The sequence below is a fragment of the Triturus cristatus genome, chromosome 3_2 (assembly GCF_964204655.1).
Source record: "Triturus cristatus chromosome 3_2, aTriCri1.1, whole genome shotgun sequence".
NCBI classification, from domain to species: domain Eukaryota; kingdom Metazoa; phylum Chordata; class Amphibia; order Caudata; family Salamandridae; genus Triturus; species Triturus cristatus.
The window spans coordinates 726,605,142-726,631,037 of record NC_140584.1 but is presented as its reverse complement, the minus strand read 5'-3'; the positions used below and the strand labels follow the sequence as shown (position 1 = coordinate 726,631,037).

The 25,896-nt window shown below is 39.7% G+C and overlaps 1 protein-coding gene across 1 annotated transcript in view; it reads right to left on the bottom strand.

The window, feature by feature from the left end:
- Nucleotides 1-25,896, bottom strand: part of TMEFF2 (transmembrane protein with EGF like and two follistatin like domains 2) — an 826,595-nt gene that overhangs the window by 20,279 nt on the left and 780,420 nt on the right. Inside the window, exon 9 of the mRNA XM_085648776.1 lies at nt 24,389-24,547. Within this exon, the coding sequence (XP_085504902.1) occupies nt 24,389-24,547 (159 nt within the window). The remainder of the gene's footprint in view (nt 1-24,388; nt 24,548-25,896) is intronic.

The following is a 25,896-nucleotide window of genomic DNA, read 5'->3' as shown; positions in this document are numbered from 1 at the left end:
TCTCCATTTGCAACTAAAAGCACAAGGTAAGCACTACATTTGCATTTAACAAAAAAAGCCACAGACTTTGTTGAGATGCAAATAGGCCTGAAAGGGTGATAACATTCCTGTTCAAAACTGTTTTTGTGCTGAAAATCTGGCATTTTCGTAGAGCAAATGTCAATCTCTGGTGTATTGCTTCAAGGGAGGGTACCATGGGTGGTACTTGGTCGTTCCAACGCTACCACCCAAAGTGTGTTTTTTTTTTCTATTTCTTATTATGAATATTTTTATTTTATTTTCGAAAAATAAAACAAACTCCAAACAAAGCATGAATACATGATGCACCATTGATGACAAAGCACCGTGACGTATATGGCAATTGTATAAATAAAATGTCCATGTCAATTGGATCCACGGAGGGTAAACACCCATAGTTTTTGATGCAATTAAACCTCTACAAGGGTTGTAGGACTTGGCTTTACATAAGAAAATCACACCTACTTGAGGCAAGCACAAAGTCTGAGAACAGTGTTAATTTCTCCTAACATTTCATACATTGTATGTGTGCTACACAACTTCCAGTATGTGGATGGCTACCCTTTCGCAAACTGGAAGGGTATCCTTCCAGTACAAAACCTATGCTATACAGCACTCTCACACCTTTGCACTAAGTGTGTGTGCACAGCACTAGGCAGTCTATTGTTCCACTGGTGCAGGGCAAGAGAGTAGTAAGAATGGCTTTACGCTGCTCTCTCCCCATAGCACAATGTTGCCAGTAACTTTGGTTGCTTTACTGCATTGTGCTAGTTTTTGGTAAATCTGCACCGCTGTGTCCAGTGCACATCACAAAAGTGATAAATCGGTCCCCACAGCAACATGCGATGGAATCCTGGATTTAATGTTACATTTTGAGTATTAAAGTCTGCTCCATTTTTTACACAAGTATTATTTTGAAATAAGACAGTAATCTATGGTGCTTTTGTGAAGGACTTGTAAAAATATCAACACCTGAATTACTTAAACTGTAATTCCAGTTAACATTAGGAAGGAAAGCTTGACAGAAGGATATCTGTCATTGTAAAGTTGCCTAAAATGAAGAACACTGTACCGCATAACTGGTGACAGTTTATGACAATCCCACATCATTACATAGAATTAACATAGCTCAGATGTTAGTTAATGCCATTAAGAAAAGCTAAAAAAAAATATTTTACCTGTTAATGATGTTAGAAGCAGCAATTACCAAGCATGATCGAAAAGATGTGGTGGAGGGCTCACCTGAACTCTCCCGTGATCTGCGCAGTGCACTAGCAATCTACTTCAAGAAAAGAACTTATGTATTTTTATGAATATTCATGGTATTTGTACAGTAGCGGCTGCTACTGGATGGGAGTGGTGAGGTGGGGAGGGCAAATGAAAAAGATGAAAGAAACGAAAAAACACACTTACCTGGCTACAGCCAGTCAGCCGGCCGCTGCCTCTCCTCCATCCTCTTAATCTCCAGCAACAAGAAGCACATGGGCTCCACACGGCTAATCACAATGCTGCAATGCAGCATTGCGATTGGTATGAGCGCCGTGGTTTGGCACTTAGACAGGCAGTAGGAGCCTGGGCATATTCTCTGTCCAGGCTGTAATACAGCCTAGGTGGATCACATGCAAAGTGTGCGTGGCGATTTTGCCGGCCTGAGACTGCTGGCCAAAGCGTCATGCGCACTTACGGAGTGTGCCCACCACTCCTCCCCCTGTAGTGCTCTGGCGCCACAGAGTAGCTCCACCCACACATAACCAACTGAGCCACTGCAGTAGGAAAAATAAAATGATAATAGAGGGAAACTGAAGCAGAGCATAAAGGATGCACCGGTCAACACCAAGAGGACATTTGCCAATTGAACAGAGGTCCCTCCGCATTGAGTGATATGCAACAAATGAAGAAGCTTTTGCAGAGCAGCCTGTTGGTCAAAAAGAGCCTGTGTAGGTACTTTAAGTGCACTGGTACTGGAGTCTACCAAGAAAGTTTCAAAAGCAGGTGAGCAGCAACACTTTGTACCAATTGATTATGGGGAAAAGATAGAGGTCCTATTCAATCCAGGAGCTCACCACTGCTTACAGGATATTTAGGGGCCTATTTCCGAAGTTGTCATGCAGTGCAGTGCAGAAAGCCGTGACAGAAAAGGGGCAGCAATGCACCATATTTAAGAAAATATTGCTCATTCCTGCCTTTTTCCCTGCACTGGTGCCCTTTTGGCAGCTTAGCACCAACGCAGGCCCCTTTGCACCATAGTGTGAGGGTGCCTGTGTTGCATTCAGAATTGTTTTTGTGCAGGAAGGGAAACCTTCCTAAACAAAAACAATCCTGAAAGGCATTTTTCTCTTTCTATGTGTGCAGCAGAATGCTTGTCTTTCTGATCCCAACATAGCTCAACCTATTCACCAGTCACCAGTATGGAATGGCACACGGTGTCAAAGGCACCAGTGAGTTTGAGTAAAATCAGTGCAAAACCGACGACAGTTACACAGAGATAATACAACAAATAACACAGTAAACAAGGTCCCAGGGCACTGAGAAAATAAAAAGACAATCCCTGGGTTATCCACTTGTACACAAACACACGTTAAAATATATACTTACATAGACACACATGCTCTCACACTCCAAGAAACATATTTTATTAGGTCTCAATCACTTTGCCTGGGCCATATTCCAGTAGCCACCTGTCATAATAGGAAATCGACTCTTTGAGTCCCATTGGACTGGCACAACCCCCATAAATCTTAGCCCCAATTTTTAGGAGACCAGGTTAATTCCATGCAATTAAATGCACACTAATATCAAACATGCTTTACCCCCCAAAAAATTTAAAAGCGGTTACAGAACACTGCTAAATCTTTGTAACTTCATTAGTTCATGGATAACTAATAACCATTCTTCAGACTAAAGGAACTGTCTGAATCATTCTGATGCCCACTATAGATTGTATCAGGGAAGATGATTATACTGTTATGGATGGAACATTCCAAACCGTCCATCATCAGACTCGCCTAACTCATATACCAGATGAACAAGTGAAATATCTAGTTGGATCGCAGATTTCCATTCTAGCAAAAAACAAGCTGCTGGCCTATCACCATTTTGCTCTTCACTGCGTAAATCACAGGCAGCAATGTGCATGGCCCAGCATTTTAGCCTGCATTATATACTATTTTTGTGACTCTCTTTTTAAAATTCATCAATGTTTATGGTGGGACCGCATTTAATTATGCTGATGGTATTCAAATACTGTTAAGAATAACTCGCAATAAACTGACCACAAATCTATTAGCTCGGTGATTAATAGTCCAATGTTCAGAAATGTTCAAACTATGAATGGATGATAGTTTCTTGTAGGGGTCAATTAAGAATTGAATTATGGGTACCCAAATTGGAAAACTGGGCAAGTAAACTATGGCCAGACAGAATGAATGTTAAAGTGTAACCTTGAGAGTCACGCGAGCAGCAAGATGGCTGCCTCCCTCTGACGCTCCGTTTTTGCCTACAAAATGATGATTAAAATGAACAATTAGGGTATTGTTTTTACTCACTTTTTGCGCAGAACTTGGTTTGTGTGCCTCAGCACTTCCCTTTGGAAGGTTTGTTGAAGGTTTTTGAGCAGGTCTTGTGCTTTGTTCCCTTCTGCTGCTCCTATAAGTTGCTCTACTTCTGCTCTGCTGTTTTTTCCTGTATGGAAGGCAGAGTTTACCTCAGGAAATGGTGAGGCTGAGGCCTAAAGCCACTTCTACAGTTTGCTTTAGCTGCTGCCTATTTAGCTTCTATGGTGAATATCATTTATTTCTGCTTCTTCAGTGCTATTTCTGGTGAGAATAATTTTTCATATATTTGATCATAATTATTTCAGCAAAATGGAAGGAAAAAATATTTCTACTGGATATAACAAATGTAAACAAACTTGTTCTCCTCCACCTGTCAAATCTACATTTGTTGATTCTAATGAACCTTCTATGTCCACTATGTTGGAGGAGCTGTAGGCTATGCATGTAAATACTGATTCTATTGCATCTGAAATTAAAAATATCTGCAAAGACATGGCTAGTCTGTCTATAAAAGCTTCTGATAACACAATTCAAATTCAAGATAATAATGCCACAATTAATAGCCTCACACCTATGGCAGCAAAAATTCTACCAATGAGTAAGTTGCTGTTGCATTTAAAAAACCTTAATCACTAATACAACTTGCGCAGTTTTCATTTGCCAGAAGATTTGGAAGGAAATTATTGTAGGCAGTATTTAGGGAAAGAGTTTTCTAGCCTGTTACAGGTAAAATTTCCTGAAAAGTTTGAAGTGGACAATGCACATAGACTTCCTTTTCACTGAAATCCTCATCAAGGTAATCCATGACAAATTATATTTAAAGTTCTGCGCCCTTAACCATTTAGTGACATTCTGTCTTTAATGGTAAATGGAAATAAAATCTAAATTCATCAAGACTATGCTAAGAAAACTGTTCATCTTCATAAAGAGTTTGCTGAGCTGTGACCACGACTACGCTCGTCTGGTTTCAAATATGGTCTTTTTGATCCTTCTACAATGAGAATTTGGAAAGATGGTGTTTAAAAGTCCTTTCCAATACCGGAAGAGCATGCACATTCTTAGACCAACAATTCCCATTGTCTATGGATACAAATGCTACTTTTTCAGTTTTGTTTTTCAGTCTAATATGCACTTTCTCTGAGATTAGTTATGTGGGCGTTTTCTGGGTATGTTGCTCTTGGTTATGAGTGTGCATGATTCTGCAATTTTATTTAGGTTTTTATGTTGTCTTATGTTTGTCCTTGTCTTGCCTTCATTCCCTGTTTTTTGTATCTAAAGCTACTTTTGGTATATTATCTTTCTTTTTTCTGTCCTTTTTTAGTCACTTTCCTCTCAAAACATGGCCAATATAAGCAATATGAAAAAAAATCTTTGAATATTAATGATTTAAGACATCCTGTTAAACGTGTTAGCATTTTGGACTATTTTGCAAGTCACAAAACTGATATTTGTTTTTCACAGTAGACACATATTAATGATATGGTTCTAGCATATAGACAGAAAAATTGGGTTGGTACAATGGTTTCTTCACCTGCAGTTATTAAGAAGAATGGAGTGGCTATTCTTTTTGCAAAGAGATTACATTTGAACATATTGAGCAAAGTTATATTAATGTCAAAATTCAATTGGATAATATGCCTATTTATTTAATTAATGTTTATGAGCCAACAAAAGATGACCCCAAATTTTGGTCCTTCTTTACTACAGAGGTGCTCAAATTAGGTAATGCTCCACTCATTACTGTGGGAAATGTTTAATTTAATCTGTGATCTGTTGTTAGATAGATCATCACAATCTAAATATTGTCCCCCTAAGGCTTTCATTTACCTTGTAGTTTTTTTAAAACAAATAAACTGGTTGATATTTGGCAGTTACATTACCTAACTGAAAAATATTTTACGTTTTTCTCGAATCCTTATAATTCCTATTCAGAACTTGATTATTTATTAGTATCCCAGCTTTCAATTAATTCAATTTCTACTCCATTAATACATAATATAGATATTTTTGATCAGCTGTTTTTCAATGCACCCCAACACTTTCTACACAATGCAGATGGTGTATGAATACTCATACTGTTCTCAATTACCTTATTAAACCAAAACTTTTATTTGCACTTCAGGATTATTTTTCTTTTAAACCTGAGGGTCCAGTGTCTTTGGTAACCCAATGGGATGCATTTAAACATATACTAGAGGAGTAAACATTTCTCTTATGGCTCATAAAAACAAATCTTTTGATGCTCAAATCAAAGATTTGGACAAACGAATTGGAAAATTAAAGAGGCTATTTATCTTGTCTAATGATTTTAAATATAAAATGCAATTATAAAAACACTGTTACAAATTTAATTCCCTATTAAGTAAATGAGCAAGTATGCAACTTTCCAATAACAAGGCCAAATTTTCTTTTAATGCTAATAGGTCAGGTGGATTTTTGGCAAATTACTTCCGTATTCAAAATGATAAAGCTCATATTAATACAATTCATGGTGTCAATGGTAATATTGCCTTATCCCATAAAGTTATATATCTAATGAATTTTTAAATTGTTATAAAACTTTATATAATAAGCCTCTCACTGTAGAATCTGTATTGATTGGTCATTTTCTGGACAATTGTGGCTGACAGAAAATATCACAATCAGCCAAAGAGGATTTAGATTCACCAATTACTTTAAAAGAAATTGCTTTGGCTATCAAATCCCTTAAACTTAATGAATCTCCTGGACCTGAATGATTACCACCTGAGTTTTTAAGATTTCCTTCCTACCTCATACCTCACTTGTGTCAGTTTTTTACCACTTTTAGCACTTTAGGAACAACTTCTGGATCATTAACTGAAGCATTCATTATCGTTCTTCCACAGCCCTAGTATTGCTTCAAATTATAGACCGATTTCCCCAAATAAATCAAGATTGTAAACTTCATACTAGGTTGATAGGTTGACCTCTGTGCTTGATTCTCTTACATATCCTGGTCAATCTTTTTTGTGAAACTTTGATATTCTGCCAATAATACCAGGGTGTTACTCCATGCTACTGAGCAAGGTCACACTTTGTCGATACCTTCTGGAGTGTTGGTATTAGATGCTGAAAAAGCTTTTGATAAAGTACATTGGCAATTTTAATTTCAAACATTAGCTGTGTTTAATTTTGGAGACTCATTTATTCGCATGATACCCATTCTTGATTTTAGGCCTTCTGCTCAACTTTTTATAAATGGTCATATTTCCAATGAATTTTCTATTTTCAGGGGTACAAGACGAGTTTGTTCTTTGTCACCTTTACTTTTCCTTCTGTTTATTGAATCTACTCACTGCTATTAGAAATTGTACAGAACGTGCTAGTGTTACTATTAATGACATTATTATAAAAACATTAGTTTATGCAGATTATGTTCTTTTGTTTATTAGTAATCCTGAATCATCCCTTCCTCCTTTATTTGATGTAATCTTGTTATATCCTCAGATTTCTGGATATAAGTTAAATACCAACAAAGTAGAATTATTTCCTTTAAATGTTTATTGTACTCCAGACATGGAGCCAAAAGGTGAAATTTAAATATCTTGGTGTTTTCTTTTCCCATTGGATTGAAAAATCAATCTCATTAAACTGTGACAACATTATACATAATATCAAAGAAAAATTGCCCCAATGGTCTTCTTTACATCTCACATGGTGGAGAAAAATAGATTCAATTAAAACGGTAATTGCTCCCAAAATATTTTATCTCCTTGCTAAGTTGCTGGCTCAATTCCCTAGGTCATTTTATAAAAAATATTGATACACTTATTTCTAAATTCATTTGGAACAATAAACCTCCTTGCATTAGTTATAATAAATAGAAATTTGCAAAAGGGGTTACCTGATTTTTTTTTATTATCACAAAGCATTTATATTAAAGCAAAGTTGTCTTTGGTTTACTAACTTTCAATTTACTAATCCTCCTACCTGGCTTCTCACAGAAAATGGTTAATAGCGCCAATTCCTTTACCTGCTTTATTAACTATGTTGAATACTTCATTATTACTCAATAAATCTGTTATTTTAAAATCCACTAAACTGATATTACATGATTTAGATTCGCTATTTCAATCTCCATCCTCCCATTTCTTCAAAATATTGTTATGATATAATCCGCAGTTGAAACTTTCCAGAAATGTACGCTTTTGGAAGGCTTGGGCAATGGCAGGCATTTTCTTTCTTAAGGAAATATATCATAATAATGCCTTTTCCTCATTTGCAGAATTGGAACACAAATTTTGTTTGCCTTCATCTAATTTTTCTAAATATGAACTTTTATTTAATTCTATTTTAGATTCCTTTTCTAATAATATTCCCTCAAATAATACTTCTGATTTAGATCTTTATCTTCAAACAGTGAATACCTCAGCTCATGCGGTATCCCTGTTTTATAAAAAAGATGCAACATTTCTGTTTCAATAATATTGATATAATTTCTAACTTCTGGAATAAAAAAGTAACTTTATCATTATTGTAAGGTATTTGGCAGAAAATCGGGTTAAAAAGTGCTTCCGGATGGCTTCCTGTGTCCTTATATCAAACCAACTCTCATATTATTTTTAATTCAAGTTATTTCAGGCTAAGCTTGTACCTACCCCTTGTTGTTGACATTGTAAACTACATACAGGTTTGTTAATTTATGAATGTAATATTGTTTTTCAATTTTGGAAAGAGCTGTAGGATGTCATCCAAAGTATATTTAACTTTTCTATAATTTTGTATAGAATTTAGATTTGTAAATATGTATTTCTTTTTATGAATATGTCTGTTCTAGAATGTAAACTCTTTGATTCTTTATCATCAGCAGCCTTAAAATCTATCACTACTATTTGGAAAGATGCTTCATCATTATCACTCCACACATGTTGGTCATGAATAGGTTTTACTAGAAGAGGTGCTAATCTATCTTTATCTGATGTTATTCATAATAGTTCTGTGTATTATATATTTTGGAAGCCAACTGAAGATTATATTGCTCTACATTTTATATTCATTTATTTGTATTGCTCTGTTTATTCCTATATTTACACATTTGTTATAGTTATTATTATTAGCTTTGTTTGCTTTTCATACAATGTTGCTAATCTGTATTACTCCTTTTCCTTTTTTTAGTTAATGTTTTCATTTCCTATATATCATAGACTTTTTTTGTACAAAGGTACTGTTATTCTATTATTAATATTGTCATTCCTCCTGTATAAGTCCCAAATTCTATGCATTTTTTGTGTTGTTCTCATTATAAAATCCAATTAAATATTTTGAACGCATAGTATGAACCTGGAACTCTAAGGTACACATGTTTTTATCGATCAAACCTCTGATTATTGTTGCCTTTCCCAGAACAGCTCCAGTTGATTACTCTATAACTCAATGACCACACTGTGCCAAAAGAGTGATACAATGATGCAGCAGAGTTCCTTGATGTAATGGAACCCTACAACTCGGCTGTAAGACAATACACATCCCCTATTAAAAAATAAAAGAACACAGAAAAATAAAACAATTTGTTTTTTAGAAGGTACATTTTAGCTCAGTGTATTACCCTTCAAAGTCTTCTCAGATTCCAAACTCTATCAACTCTGGTTCTCACAGTGTTTCAGCTGGCTTCTACAATTAATGGATTCATGTCTCATTTCCCTTACTGTCATCATAACAAACTGTTTCCTACTGAAGCATATCTACCACTCTTATCTTTATGTTATCTGAAGACCATTCAACTTTTTTGTGACTGTTCAACCCTAACAGGTATCGTCTTCCCCTACATTAGCTGAAATGCATCATAACTTGCCATCAATTTAGTAAAAGTAGTAGTACGCTATGGCCATAAGTACCATATCAATCCTTCCGCCAAATGTATATCACTTTTTTGAGCTAATTATGAGACCACCTATGTTTCCATCCAAATGCCTACCCGAAGACATACAAATGTGAACTTATAGTTCATCATTTACCTTCATAAGCAAACCTGAATGTCTGTTTTAGCCTTAATTGTATACTATAACAACCTCCGAGCCAGTGACCAAAACCGGAAAAATTTGTATCCTGCTCAGGGCTGGCCTTACTCCAACACTCTGGGTCAAAATGATGGCATGAGTGTGAACTACCTTTGGGACTCTCTAAGGAGGTTTGTATCCCCAATCCGTTGCAGACATAATAGAGGACTCATGAAATCCCTGAAATTATTGTGACTTGTGAATTTCAACCATATGTACATCAGTGTTCTGACACACCAACAGGGAAACTATAAATACTTCCAAATGAAGCAAACAGGACATGTCTTAACATCCCATATAGCATGAACACATACCCTCAGCATTGTCATTCTCCAATTACTCTGCTTGAAAAGACAAACACATTGAAGCTACTATGCACAATCCACTATTTAATAATCTTGCAACTCTTCTATCCCCACCAGACATCTACAGTCATAGCATTCCAATGTGACCGGACATAAGATGGAGATCCAAATATGTTGAACTGTGTAAAAAGGAATTAAATTGTGTAAAAAACACATTAACTGAGCAATAGAAAAATACAGTCGTATACTACCATATGTGGAAAGCCAAAATCAAATGAATGCATTAGTTGAAGTTCCTAAAACCTAGACATTTTACTCTCAAACTTATAGCAAAATGTCTGCCCTCAAACAGTATGAGTGAAAAAAAGCATAATGGTGTATTTAAAACAAATGTTTGAAAAATCACTTTTTGAGAGAAGAACTGGGACAAATGGTAATGTCAGGCCACCAACTGCAGTAGAGGAGATTCCGCTCACTGGATTCAGTAATGCTGAAGCAGAAACAAAGTGGTTGAAGAAAGGAACAATACACCTCCTACAAGGGTTCCACTTAATATGCAGGTTAGCCATCCATGTAATGGACAGCTGCTCTGCTGTGCAGACTGTACCTTTATTATTACCCCAACAACAAGACTTGCATTGACCAAATGACTAATGGAGACCTAAGTGTCCCTGATAGGTAAATCCATCTGGACTTTGGCAATGGAAAAGAGGCTCTCCATCACCTGCCTCTGTTACTATTATCAGAAGAATCAGGAGTAGATATTTCTCAAAAACTGGTTATACTCTCATTAGTCAACAGTGGTTGATGGGATCAGAGTAGGAGCAGTGACATATAGACGTCATGTACAAGTGCTTTATGGAAGAACTTTCAGCACAAATGGACCTGCGATTGGTGCTTACTTGCATTTTTTTACTGCATCAATCAAGAGTTCATCCTTTCATTGATTCCACTCTTCAAACCTTTATTCTTTAATTTAAGATGTACTATCTCAAATGTGTTCACAAATACGATTCCTCTTCCCAGCACCCACAAACAAGAAACACATACTTTGCATTTTCTTTTTTTTTTATTAGTTAGCTATGCTCAGACATGTGATGGTACAGGCCTTTAGGTTGGTTTATTTTTGGTGGGAATTACAACTTCCCAGATTCTGCTCCACGACATTATCAGCATGCATGCGTTCATCTGGCATGAACTGCAACGAACGTGCACAGTGAGAATGACGTACTTGTGTGTATGAAGCAGTAAAAGAAGGGGATGGCATGAATGAAATAGTTGAACCCAGGAGAATATTCTTCTCACTCCATTCCGACAACTGAAGCCTGCTTAGGATTCAGTGGGAAAACCACTCAGACACCAAAATAGTACAATAGCCAGAGAACACCAGTCTGTGCTATCTGCTCCAGGACTCTCAAAGATGAGACAAAGATTACAGAATCACTCTGAGTAACATCCTAGGTCTAAAGTACGAACTAAAACATTTTGTGGTCATGAGCCATGCAATTCACAAAAACCCTACAAAATTACAATATAGGGGCCGATTCTGATCCGGGTCGGAAGGGCACCAAACGAGATCCGGCCGGTAAGCTACGAGCTGTACGCGTGTTTTTAGCCCAACTCGTACATCTGTACGAGCGAGCAAGTACGATGTGAGCTACGTGAAATTCACCGACCGAGTCGTTCCCGGGTCCGTACCGTTCCGTACGTCTCGGTCAGAAGCTAACCGTGGCGTGCAATGGATGCGATTGATGACCGAGCCAGTACAATGCATGCGTCGGACAGCCTGTGCGAGCCGGAGTGTCCGGCTCGCAAAACGTCCGGGTAGTTGCCTATGGGGCGCCGTGTCGGACCCCGTGTCACCCGCAGCCCTACAACTCGGACACAGGGAGAGACCCAAGGGGCCCCCCAACACAGGCATGTACGGTGCGGAAGGCAGCGACACATTAACACTGTAGGGGGAGCCCTTGTGCGAGACGTACCCATTCAGTCAATGGGAGCCCATGTACGCGTCGTACGACCGGTTCCCATTGGCTTCTATGGGAGTCCGACCGAACCGAGTCTGGCAGCATACGGCCGTATAGTACTCGCTCGGTCGGAAAACACTCCGGATCCGGCTCGGTCGGAGTGCTTTACGACCCGGATCGGAATCGGCACCTTAGTATTGACTAAAGCCATTTTGCAATTTGGTAAATACTTTCTTTATTGCAAAAGGGGTTTTGCACCTCATTCAGAATCACAATTAGGAAAAGTGGTGAAAGTAGCAGAATCACAGTGATATGAATAAATGTAAATGATGCTTCAAAGAAGGTATTAACAGATGTGTAACCAGGGAAGCTGTCCCACTAGACAGTCTCCATTTTGGAAATCGTGTCAGGTGACCTTGTTGAGAGCAGACGTTGTCCACTGGACCACTGTCTCCTCCCCCATGTGTCGTCAATGTGTTTTGAAAAGCAGATTCAGTTAGGAAACACAGTCTGCTTTAAAAGAATAAAAAAGTGTCCCCTTTTAGAAATAAAAACAAGGTGACGATGGTCTACTAGGCCCTGGGTCCGCAAATAGAGACCTGCCTAAATAATATTCGTTGGGCAGGGTATTATACGCTCCCCTGCAAATGGAGAGTTTTTGAGGCATCAGTAAAGAGGTTGTATCACAAATTCAGAAACAGGTCGCAAACGCTGAGCACGCAATTTGGGGCCGCTTTATTTGAGAAGGGTCTCTTTGCACCTCGGGCCCCACGAGACGAAATAGTTTTCAAAGGTGCAAATAGTGATCCTGCTCCACACCCCATAAACACACATCACATGAAATAATAAAACTCATCCTAATTTCTATGGTCGATGAACAAGGCTGCATTTACATTTCCTTCCAAATCTTTTACGTAACAATACAACTATGAATATAATGTCTTGCGCAGGAAATACATCACCTATTTGTATACCTCGAGATTTATTGTGAAGAAGAGTCGGATTTAAATATACTTTAGAGGAGCCCCGCTGTGCTCAATTCACGTGCACAGCAGGAAAAGAATAAGAACAAAGACAGCGGCAACCAGCAGTAAAAAGAAGGCATCAGCGACTTGCACATGTTCTTAGGTACAATTAATTCATAATGTAACTTAAGAGTCTAAAGCTAATACAACAAGAATGTTTGGGTGGTGCGAGAAGCAAACTGAAATGCTAAATGCTGCATTTATCTTCTCAAAAGAGTTGTTTCAGAAGTGTTTTTCGTTTTGGAGAAGCGGGTTATAGGCACAGTTTGTCCATTAAGTGAACTGCAATAAAGGTTAGGCATTTTTAAAACTTTCGCTGTATAAGACGATGTTTTGAAAGTGCAATTACAGAAAAGGTGAAGGATTTTAAAGAAATTGTCTCTATTAAATTGCAACTGCAAAGGATTAGAAAATGCTCACCATTTTATAAAAGGAGAGATTAGATGTTCCAAATATAAATGCATTTTGATTATGGGTTTTAGCGATTTTTTTGGACGTTTCATTCTGCATTTAAAACTTTGATAGCGATATTAAGTGAATGCATATTTGGTAGTCCTAATATGTGAAAGCTAACAAAAAGGTGAATATTTTAATTCTCATTGTTATTTCTTTATGTAACTCTTATTTGCACAATTTTGAGAGTGCCTAGAACACTCACTACTATGTCAGAGAAAAAAAGAAAATCGGTTTCTGTTAGAACCTGTACGTTTTGTCTATAGGTTTATTTGCCAATTTTGATCAATCTGAGGCATGACGCACTATCAAACCCGGTGTCCGAATCGGTAACAACACTTATATGACCGCCTTTGCTTATTGTCTCAGCTGTATGCACGACTAAAAGCGCTCCCAAAGGCTGAGCTGCACATTTCTGGGCAATTTATTTTCCTGGGACTTCTACAATTTTACATAGTGCCATCCTTTGGCCACTGCACAATGCTGAAAAATCAATATAATATTCAAATTATTAAGCAAAAGAAAGGGTAGTCTGAGAACCAATCGATGTGAGGAGTAGTACCCTAGCCAGTATTCCTTGTAGGCTAATCTTTGAGCCATTAGTTTTCATAAGAGGACCAAGTCAAAAGTGTCTGGTTTACAAGAGCTTTCTGAACTTTGGTTATATATTTATGGTGCATGAGACAGACTGCCAGACACAAAACTGACCTTTTGACCATTTGATACCGTTTAGAAATACTCCAGCACCCCACATATCTGACACATTTGTTGTTCATAAACAACAATTTCAGACTTGGGGTGACTTGTTAAATGTTTGAGGCAGACAGTTAAGCAAAATATCAAAGTGCAAACAAAATATTTAGGAGATTAAGGGTTAGTATGGGCGTTTGAGGACAAACGTACGCTCTATATGTAACTTCATGTGTTGAAGCATTATGGCTGCTTCACTGATTATAGGGCATGGCTCTGAATTAGAAACATGGTCCAGCAAGCTCTGGGTAGCAATCTGCTATACTATGCTTAGGATTTTTTTATTCACATTACCTGGACTGTCCCTAAGATCCCGAAATCCTCTTTGCAGCTCCCACCCTGGAGACTTTCTAGCTTTTAACGGCTGCCTCCATTAGAGATGGAAGGGATGTGTGATATCTGACATGGATGTATGACGTTACAACGCATGCTTTTACAACGCATGCTGTTACAACGAAAGTTTTACAACGCATGCGATGTTACAACGCATGCTTTTACAACGCAAGTCTTTACATCGACATACACTAGATGGCGTGCTGACATTAGAAATGTGTAATTTACTATTCTAACTCCAGTCCACGTTGCAGTAGGGAAGGTGTTTGGATAGTAAACTACACTATTTCTAATGTTAGCACGCCATCTAGTGCAAGTCGATGTAAAGACTTGCGTTGTAAAAGCATGCGTTGTAACATCGCATGCGTTGTAAAAGTTTCGTTGTAATGGTAGTGCGGTGTAAAAGTTGCGTTGTAAAGGTTGTTCCCCATCTGACATGACCCTTGATCCAGTGTCTGTGTCTTTAATATCATATGGTTTCTATAGGTTTAAGGTCAAGTTTAAGAATCAGAAATTAAATATATGATATGATTATGAAAATTTAAAATAGTAAGTGCTACGTGAACACTGCACTATATATTGGGTAGTCAAAGTCAGCCGTTTTGAGTTGATATTTCACATTTGTCTTTGAACGTCAATACGAACATTAAAAGAGTGAGATTTGAAATCACCTTCCTTATACCTACAGACTTCAAAAAGTAAGATCCAACAAAGGCACACCGATTACTAAAGACTAAAAGGCTTCATGAGACTGGTGCAACAGCTGCAACAATAAATGTAAAGTTTTTCCAGCTCAGAGCTTATTCAAGAAAAGATTGTGGCACCTACAGTATCTATCTGGCTTGTTGAGACCTCATCAGCTTCGTCATCCGGCCTTGATTTGGAAGAAAAGTCTGAGAACTAATGAGAAGGCAAAGTAACTGCACCATCAAAATGAGCTCGGCAGCAACAGAATCCAGCTTTATTGCACTTGCACCTTATGGTAACAAAAGCGAAAGCTTCAGCAGGAGCTCAACAACAGTGTATCCTACTTTGAGGGACCCTTGGTTGCTTTATCATTTAGTCTTGTCCCACTGTGAGAGTTTGAATTGCAGGAAAAAACGAATGTCTCAAGGTAAATCTTTTGTCCCGGTGTTACCAGCAAGGCTTAACCGTGCCTGCTCTATTTCTCGGATTCTGAAATGATGCCTAGGTCATGGTCAACTGCAAACAGTGAGTCTAATTGGTGGTTTCTTTGTGCATTTTAACTCAACACTTTGCAAACTCATAGCTAAGTATCCCTTAAGCCAATTTGTATACTTTTTTATACCGGTCTGTTAAAATTCTCTTGGTTTTCCTAAAGTGGCTTAGGAATTTTATTGTGTTGCTTCTTGACTTTAATGTTGTTTGTTACAGTGTTAATGGTATCTCTGTGAAAAAAGTCTGCTGCTTGTGCTACAGCTCCCAGAGGTTGATTACGTGTTACGTAATGACCAATATCTCGATGTAGCTAAATATTGCCTGATTCCACTCCCTCTCCATACACCAGGATTGAAATCATAGAGGACCTGGCCCAAAAACCATGGGTCAGTGAGGAAAGCAGAAGCACCCACAAATGGAATACTGACATTTATGAGAATGTGTGGGAATAATATAAGGAATAGCATAGCATAGTTGAGGCCTCTATCTGAAGAAGTCACCTCCTTACAGCAGGACGGTACCAAGTACATTCAGGTAAAATCTACTTAGAATGCCTTCTCGCCATCCAGTTGTAGCACTCGGTATGGCTATTGGCACAGTTCACTTTGAGGATAAACTCAATTCATTAAGATTTAAAGAGATTTGGTTCAACCTGAGATCCTCTGGTATCCACAGTATGGAAGGAAATCTTCAAAAACTGTAACTTTGTAGCATCTTACAAGGCAGGTGGAGAGAGTCACATAGAGTTGACATGAGGGAGCTGCCAGGAGATAGGACACACCTTGTTGAAGGCAGGTTAAGTTCAAAACCAACCTAGACCTGTTTAATACGTATCCAGAAGGACAAAGAGGATGGAAGACAGTAAAAATAATTGAAGCAAAGCCAAGGGCCCTAGGCAGAGGTTTGAGCCAACAACAGTCATATAGCTCTACGAACCTTATATAAAACAACCTCCAAAGTGACAGAACATTACTTTAGTAAAATCTACTAGCTCTTGTTAGAACCAAGACACTGGAAACAAATGTTTCATAGAGTACCATGGTCTTATAATTAGCATGAAGATCTCCAAATTGACAAAATTATCCACAGTAAACTATTGGAAGCCTCCTTACAGGAAGTAGGTAAAGAAGCAAATGATCTCTGGATCAGGATTCATAATCAAACTATCAAGCGTGCAATTATAAGTGGATCATTATGAGTTGGCCAAAGCGCACTGCAGAATAGATTCATTAAAATTATAATAAATAAAGTTATTTTGACATTATTTCAGGTGACCTTGCCTGAAGTTATAAATGCCTGCAATCCTGCGTGCTATGGACACTAATGTAATCTTTACCGATGGGGTCATTGTTATAATAATGTGGCTACCATCGGTGGCTCCTCCGCTATGGTGGAGTAGTGTCGCCCCCCACACCACCCTAAAAACTCAAAAGATAAAACAATGAAAAAATGGGTTTATCATCGTTAATTGTTCCTCTATTGAATGAGGCTTGTGGGGGTGGGGAAACGCAGGAAGAAGAGTGGTTAGCACAGTGATTCACTGCGCATAAAGGTTTGGCAAGTCGTCTCAGGCCTGCCAAAGCATCATGCGCAGTGCAACTCTCTCCAACCCTAGCTGCATTGCTGGGTTGAAGACAGTAGTCACAGGCTCCCAATTGCCCTGGGAGCGCCAATCGAGGGAGCGCAGGCCATCCTGATGCATGAGAGCAGCATCAGGATTGGCCTCGGGAGGATGAGTGCCTGTGCTGCAGCGAGCAAGAGGCAGAAGAGCGTTGTTTCGGAAGGTGCGATGCATCAGGGAAGTTCCTTTTTTTAAAAACTTTTTTGTTATTGTTTTCTTTGTCGGTCATCCCCTATACCCCACCGCTCCACTTTAACAGCACACCAGCCGCTACTGGTTACTATCTCTGGGAGAGAGCACAAGCACTTTAGCATCAAGAATGTTAGACAAGGGCTGCCTTCCCCACAACAAAAACTAGGTGTGGAAACCCCACAACCGAAAAGAAAACATACCCATGAATGTATAGATCTTTCAACGTTAAATTATCTCAGTAGGCCTTTCTTTAATATAATCTGCCTTTACCATCAATCCATACCAACAACCTATATGCCTTAATTGTAAACTGCAGTTCCATTTTAAATTTGATTTACTTTATTTAAAAATAACCAGATATTTTCATTGACATACTTCTATCCCGCTTTCCATGTATGAACACTAACGAAATTGTGAAGTAGACAGGCTTCCATTTCATTTCCTTATTAGACTGGAATGTTCTCTGCTTTTACATTTCGCTTCCTAGTATTCAGAGGTGCTGACTCTGGGAGTATTACTCTATTAATTGGTATAATGCTTTGAAAGGCATCACTTCTTGTTATCCCTTTCTATTCACCCTTGTTTATAATTGCAGATTTTCTTTTCACAAAGGCAGTTTTGGGTACTTGGCGAATCCCTCTAGGTATAACACTGGTGAGTCTGTGACCTAGGCACAACAAGAATTTTCCAAAGGTATCCTACCTGCACCACTCCATGATCAGAGGCACCAGCAAACCATGCCTAGTACATGTGCCCCTTTTTCTCAATTAAGACTTTTTTTCTTTGTAACTGATTTCACCGCATTGTTAATGGATTATAAATTTATATTAGCACCTCGTAAAGAATGATGTGTGCTGACAACCAATCAAAATGCTCTCTTTGGAAGGTTATAGCTACCTACAAATGGCTCCTGTTGAGATACACAGCATCTTTTTTTCTCCAGAAGGCAGACTCTCTGTCACACTGTTTGCCCCTCCCCCGCTTTTCCAAAAGGAAATGTAAGCCAGAAAACATTTGTAAAGTAAAAAAAAACAACATAAAAACTGACAGGTTCATTTTTATACTAGGCATGTGGGCTTATGTTCCCCTTTCTTGAAAGAAGTCATGATTCTGGAACTGTGTGGCAGAGAGATTGGCTTATGAAGTGAGTTGGAGCTGTGGTGTTCACATTCTGCCGTAAAACACTGAGGTAAATTTACCACTAGAGGAAGGGTGCTAATAGCCTTACTGCCATCACCCTCAGGGCAATAGTGCCTCTTAAACCCTTTAGTGTGGAGAATGAGACACGAATATCCTCCCTATTACCTTTAGAGTGTGGAGAATGTGAAAATTACACCCTCCAACTACGAACAGTACAAAGGATTCCCTTTCTGGCACTCATCTCATAATGCTTGGGAAGTACTTCCCCAGTAGCCTTAGGCTAGTTCTTGTTATGAAAGTGGATCAACAAGTGGCTAAGTTCTTACCACCCTATCACATTTTTTCCAGTAATAATGCTGCCTCCATGGTTGTGTGAGCTTCACACACATCATAGGAATGGACCAAATTCTAACCATGTGAAGATCACATTGACAAGTTTTGACTTGTTCCGGTCAAGGGTGATAGGACTGCACACTCAAGTGAGGGTCTGACTATATTGGAGGAAGCTTGGGAATGCTGAGTGATATGACTTTAGCCCATCCTCCCACATTCTGGAACTTTTAATTCCACAAATGAAAGCAAATTACTTGATTTTAGTCACAGCTTGATGCATACAAGTCACACGAGCCTAGACACTGCACATTCTTGCGCTTTCAGTAAAGTCGTTATATTGCCAGAATAGAATACTCTTTATATTTACACATTGAATTTTTGAGTCTTTGGTGTCACAGTTGATAGGCCGTCTAACACAAGAGGGGTACTGTATTTATTGAGAGAAGAATGGTAACACTGTGTAGTAGGACTATTGTCAATTCCAAAAGCTGTTGGAACCTTCTGTCAGCAAAATATGAGAACATTCTGGGGCAGATTTATGAAGCCCTGGCACCTCATTTACGCCGCCGTTGCGTCACTTTTGTGAAGCAGCGGCGGCGCAAATCCTGCGCCATGCTGCGGGGTATTTACAACGTGACGCATCTGGGAGATGCGTCACGTTGTAAAGCCCTGCGCCAGCAGTAGGCGCACCTGTGCAGGGGGGGGCGTTCCGTCGCAGGAACGCCTCCTATAAGTGGCTGAGTGAAATCTACAAGATTTCACCCAGTCACTTTTGAGCCCATGCTGCGTCAAAATCCTGCGCCTGCTTGAAGCAGGCATAAGGATTGACGCAGCATTGTAATGATAGGGCACCCCCGAGCCTTGCTGGAGGTGCGTCGCGCTTGCGACGCTACTCCAGCAATGCGCCGCCTTTCCGACAGGAGATGCGTCACGCATCTGCTTATCCGAGTGCCACGGTGCGCCGCATTGTAAATGCGGCGTATCAATGGTGGCGCACGGGTGGGCAGATGCGTCGCAACTCTTCTGGCGCATCTCTGCTGATTAGCAGATATGCGCCAGACGTCATAAATCTGCCCCTATGTGTTTTTAGAAAAACTTTGATATTTAAAGGACATTTGGGGCAAAAACGTCTAGTGGGATTCATTCATGCCACACCACCATGGACTTCATGGGGATGTCAAGTATGATGTTGGTAGGTTCTCATTTGCCCACAGAACGACGGTAATTCTAATAAAAGAGAAGATCATTTTTAGGGCTATTATTTGTTGTGAATAAGCAAACCGGCACAAGTGGGGTGTAAATTTAATCACGAGAAATTAAGGAAAATCTTATATTTTAGTCAGATGTTGATGCTTACAGCGCACTAAAGGCAAGAAAAAGTGGTGGGATGCATGAAAGCCACACCACAATGGGCTCCCCTAGGTGTCTACTTTTCAGGAATGCCAAACGTTGGTAGGTTTCTCTGGGTGCTGGCTGTCATTGGGTCACAGTGCCACAACTGCCTACATCCTTAGAGATATTAAAATTACAAGGAAAAATATTGGCATCGCTAAGTTGTATTTTTAGTGTCTTTCCTGTCACAAGTGAAAGGCCTACCTATCGAAGTGAGATACCATTTTTAACTGGAGAAGTATGGAAGCAATGGGCGGTAAGACTTTTGTCAATCCTGGCAGATTCTTGCTCTTTCTCTCTCAGAAAAGTGAAGTGATCCACTTAAACCATGCCACTCTGGCCTCCCTGGACCCTCAGACTGTCTAATTTTCAGAACTACTCCAGACTGGTGGGTTTCAATGGATGCCAGCCGACCCTGGGCACAAATACCACAGATGTTCACAGATACCCAAATTGACGGAATGATTAAAATTGAATTAAAAATTCTTAATGTTACCATGTAGCATTGTGGCGTATTTCCTGCCACAGGTGGTAGAAATACCTGCACATGTTGGGTACTGTTGTTATCAAGAACATTATGAGAATGCTGTTTAGTAAATCGAACATTAGTCAATCCCTGAACATTCTGTGACCGTCCCTCCCTGCAATCTGGGGAACATCTTTTATCTTAGCCAAAGTCTGATGACAGTAGAGAATTCAGGGAAATACAAAGTGGTGGGATCCATGGAGCAGTAGCACCCTCGATTTTCCTGGGAGCTGGACGACCCTGCCCCTAAATGTTGCAGTTACCTCTACTTTCAGAATGACTGAAATTCACAGGACAAACCTTGATGTTTACACATTTAATTTTGTTGTCTTTCATAATGGGTGATAGACACAACCACACAACTGAGGCACTGTTTTTATCAAGAGAAACATCTGCTCTAACATTCCAAAGTGTGCCTTGCTGTTTTTATCAGAAAGCGCTAGTTGGCTACCTTGAATCCAATGGGAGCGATCACTCTTTTGCTCTTCACCACAACCTCAAGTGACCCCACATAATATGATACTTGAAGATAGAAAAGCGGAAAGGGGTGGGAGGGAATAAATAGTGAATACTTTATTTCGTGTATTTCACTTCCGTGTGTGTTTTTGCAAAGTTTTGACTCATGAGACTCTGTTTTGAGGTTCAAATAACCCATGGGAACTATAAACCTGGATGTGTGCGAGGGCTGCACGCATTGGACTAGCAATGTTCGTTCCCCAAATAAATTTAGAAATTGTATAGAAAATACACTGTGCAGTTTGTTGTTTGGCTGTTGCACTAATGGCACACCTCTCATACAATTTTGACTCAGACTGCCCAAGCATAGTTTCCATAATACCCATAGTTTTCACGTAAATTATAATTATTTTATGTGGAAATCTTGCAATTTCACTCAGGCCTAGACTTAAATGGTAAGATACCCTGGTCAAATGCAACAGATGCATAGAGGACAAATATAGGTATTCCTAAACAAGTCGTGCAATTAAAACATTTTTTTGATGTCAAAGAACTTTGGCGACTTTAAAATGCAAAATTGAGGCCTAGAATGTACACTACACATTTTCCTTCAAGTAATACTTAGTTCCCGAATGGATTCAAAATTACTCTTCAGAGGTAACATAAGCGACATTGTAAGGTACGTTTTCATACTAAACTGAGAAGTGTACAAGGGTTACTTTGTCGCCACGGATGGACACAGAGAGCTTAACATCCAATACCACCATAAACAAGCATTTGCAATGCAATAGGTCTCGCATTTTCGAAACTTTAATCTTTTGGTATTGTAAACGGCAATGCCTTTTATTACTGCAGGTTTTTTAAACATAAATAAAAGGCATTGTCATTTACAATTCCAATAGCTCAATATCTCGCAATTGCGAGACCTATTGCATTGCAAATGCTTGTTTTTTGTAGTGGGTAGCAGTGTGTTTACGCTTTGGAGAACTGCTTCCAGTGTGGCTTGTTGTTGACCTGCTTGTAAGGTGTTAACAAGATCATACTGGAAAGCGAGGAGAGGGCGATCTGCAGTTTTCAGATCACTGATGGAGGGCGAGGACCTCTAGTGGCCCATGAAGATTCCCCTTTCTGTATTTACCATTTAATCCAGGGGGTTCCAGTAGTTCTGCTGTTGAGGGAATAACGACTGATTACAGGAATTTTGAGTTTTGGGGAATAACGTGTAGTTTTCTGAGATACTTTGTTGACTTCGTCATGTTTTTCTCCTGTCTTCCATGTAGAGAATTTGTCTGTTTGAAGCAGGGGAAACCTGTCGTTGGAATATCAATTGGCGTGGCTTCCACAGAATACATAATTTCAGTTTGAACGATGAGACGTCTGAGGCTTTTCATCTTTGTAAAGGGGGTCAAAGTTATGTCTGAGCAAGACAAAATGTAACTTTAGTTTTTGTTCTCCTTTACAATCTTAATCATTTTATACTGTTTTGTTAGAAAGGTTTCCAGCCGTCACAGCACTTGTCTTTGCAAACCCCTTCAATGTTCCCCGGGTAACATTTAGCCAGTGGGGGTAAATTATGTCAAATGCCTGTGAGTTTGAGAAGACCTAGGAAGCAGGCAACTGCTTCATCCTGGATGCATTTTCCATCCTGTCTAGTTTTTGAAGTGGCTCTTTCAGTGCTGCTGTCGTATTAATCTGCTAGAAAGCATTCCTGGTATATATTGACAATGAGTTGTTAGAATATGTATTTATTTTTAAGCTGTGGCCCATTTGAAAATAGTTGCTTCACATGTTGTTACTGTTTGCATGGTTTGAGTGCTCTGTCCTTAGTCCCAAAAGTCAGTTACGGTGCTCTGTGAAAGCTTATCAATCTACATTGATGAAAAAGACTAGCCAATGCTTGCTTTCTGTCATGTTTGTCAACTACGATCTTTATAGAAGCTGTCCAGTTAAAAGTAGAATGCAGGACTTTATCTCCAAGCAGGTCACAAGTATATGAGCATACAAGCAAAACCAGACCGGCGTTAGCCTCACAAGAGATGCAACTTGAGGTCTTTGGGAAAATGAGAACGGGGTTCGCATCTGGCTATACAAGCCACACTTAAGGTGTTAAATTTATAAAATATAAAAAGTTACTATTAGAATGCATCATTTACCTATGCCACCTGTCAGTTAGGTCCCAAAAGCGAGACCTATTGGCTATGTCAAGCAGCCGCAACAGTAAAAGTTATCGCGACATGCGCGCGCGCCCCCGCACATGCACTGTAGCTCTAGGCTGGCCTGGTAGCACTTTTTGGAGCCCTCTCAATAAGTCTCGCCAGACCAGCGCATGCGCTGGGTCAGGCGAGACCTAAAAAGCCATAATGAAAAGGTGCAAACGAGCACCAAAAATTAACGATATTCCATTTTCATTTCTGAGAACTCCTCTCTCATGTTCCATTGACAAAAAAATCAACATGAATGGTACAACAATTTCAATAAATCTAAAAAAAAATTACAAAAGCTAATAATGCACTTACGTGCAAATTCGTTTTGTGCCATAACTCCGTGCAACCTGACTCTATCTATGCCTCCTGTGTGTTTATACTAAGCTTATGAGGCTGCATGGACAAGCACCACAAGCTTACGGAACTAAATAAAAAAATGCAAGGCTAACAATTAGGGGAATACAAAAGAGATGCAAGGAAGGAGACAGGGTGCACAGAAACACATACCAGAAAGGTCCTAGGCTGAAAATACTAACAACGTGAACCTGCCACTTAAGGCAGTAAGATTGGAGAACGTTTTAAAGTACTGCTACTGATGCTACTGAAACAACTATTTTACGATCATGTAATAATTCAACTATATCTGTTCGAATCCTAAGAATATCTTGACACTTGGGAAATAATGCATATCAGTCAAAAGAAGAAACAAGGCAAGTATTTCTGCATCATCAAATCGTGCAAAAGTGCAAATGATTCGTTAGTACAACATGCAAATTCATAGCGTGTTCTAAGTGGTTGCTATTTTCAGAATGTTATTAGCACATTTTACTGGTTCTTATGCAGCAACTGGAGGTGCACGTTTACTGCACAGAGAGTCATCACCATGCTTGCTTTCTTCCAAATTAACACAAAGAAAGACACACCTTGTGATGCAGAGAACCACGACGCAGATGATCGCGATCTGGATAGTCCCAATGACAGCAGCTATGAGGACATACTGAAACCGCACCGGGCCCGGGACCACATATAACACGTTGAAGTCTTTCTTTTCACAGTGCGGTCCACTGTAGCCAGCATCACACCTGAAATCAAAGGCGAGAGCCATTAACCACGAGAAACAAAACGCCTGTGAAAATAGTCACCAGGAATGAACAATAAGAATTCAATAGCCTGGAGAAAATGGAGTAGAAAAGCTCATTAACGAACAGGCTGCTTCACCTCTTGTTTACATGATAAGCCATTAAGATGCTGAAAACAGGTTGCAGGGTGCAGAGGTGCAAAATTCACTGGTTTCAGAATTTGTCAGTTCTGGACGGTAATTGCACCTCTGCACAGTTCAATTATGAGTCACTCCTCGGGGATAGAGAATAACATGGAAACCCTGTTTATCGGGTCGAAAACTACAAGTGCATTCCCATTCTGGGCCGAATAACAAACCCCTTTCTGCTCGCACTTACCACCTCCGCAGGGTCGGACTGGGAACCGAAACCGGCCCTGGCGACTGCCAAACTGCTTGGCTGGCACCCCCTGGGGTGAGGGGGGGAGGTGGGGGGAGGGTGCAGCCAAGCAGTTTGCGAGTGCCGGTTTCGGACTATTTTGTTAAAGGGGGTCGATATAACTGACCCCGTAACAAAAACGGCCCCCAGGGGCCCAAAACCGGCCCCACCCTAGCGGCCCACTGGGGAAACGCCCGGTGCCCGATACGGCCAGTCCGGCCCTGCACCTCAGTTAAAAGGGTTAGACCAGAGAGATTGCTGCGCGGAATACCATTATGACAGGACTCATATGAGAATACTGCTGATGATAGGCTCATTCAACTCTTTCTCTTGGTAGCCTATCAGACATTTGCTTCTTGATTAATTAAAAGTTTGCTCCGCCCAACCACCGAATCACTCTCCCAACCCGAAAGAAGAACAGCAGTGATTCTGAACCATCTGTTGTATTTGTTGTGCACCCTCTGAGTGCAAACATCCTATCGAAATGACGCTAAATAGGATGTCAGACAATCTGATGTCCAGCATCAAGAAAAAGGTGGCCACAATGTTGTACCTTATTGTTACAGGTGTCTTCATTGGTCCTTAATCCAGTCTGGAGGTAGTACAAACCTTCAAGGGCTCCTCTAGTAGAGTACACCAGAAGGTATGTTCTGTGAGGATTGCGGCACTCATCTCTGTTGCCAAGATGGGTCCCCACCCCATACCTTGAGCTCCTTAACAGGTTAGAGACCAGCACATTTCTTAGTACCTTTAACATCAATTGATTGTAGGGGCATATTGCCCTGGTTGAGGGTGGCAATGACAGCTCAACATTTCAATTCCTGAGGGCCACTTTCAATTCAAAATTACTGCCATATTCCTTACTAAAATGGTAGGGGAGATGAACAAAGCATATAAATATTGAAAGAGAAAAGTTGTAAGCTGCCTCTATATCG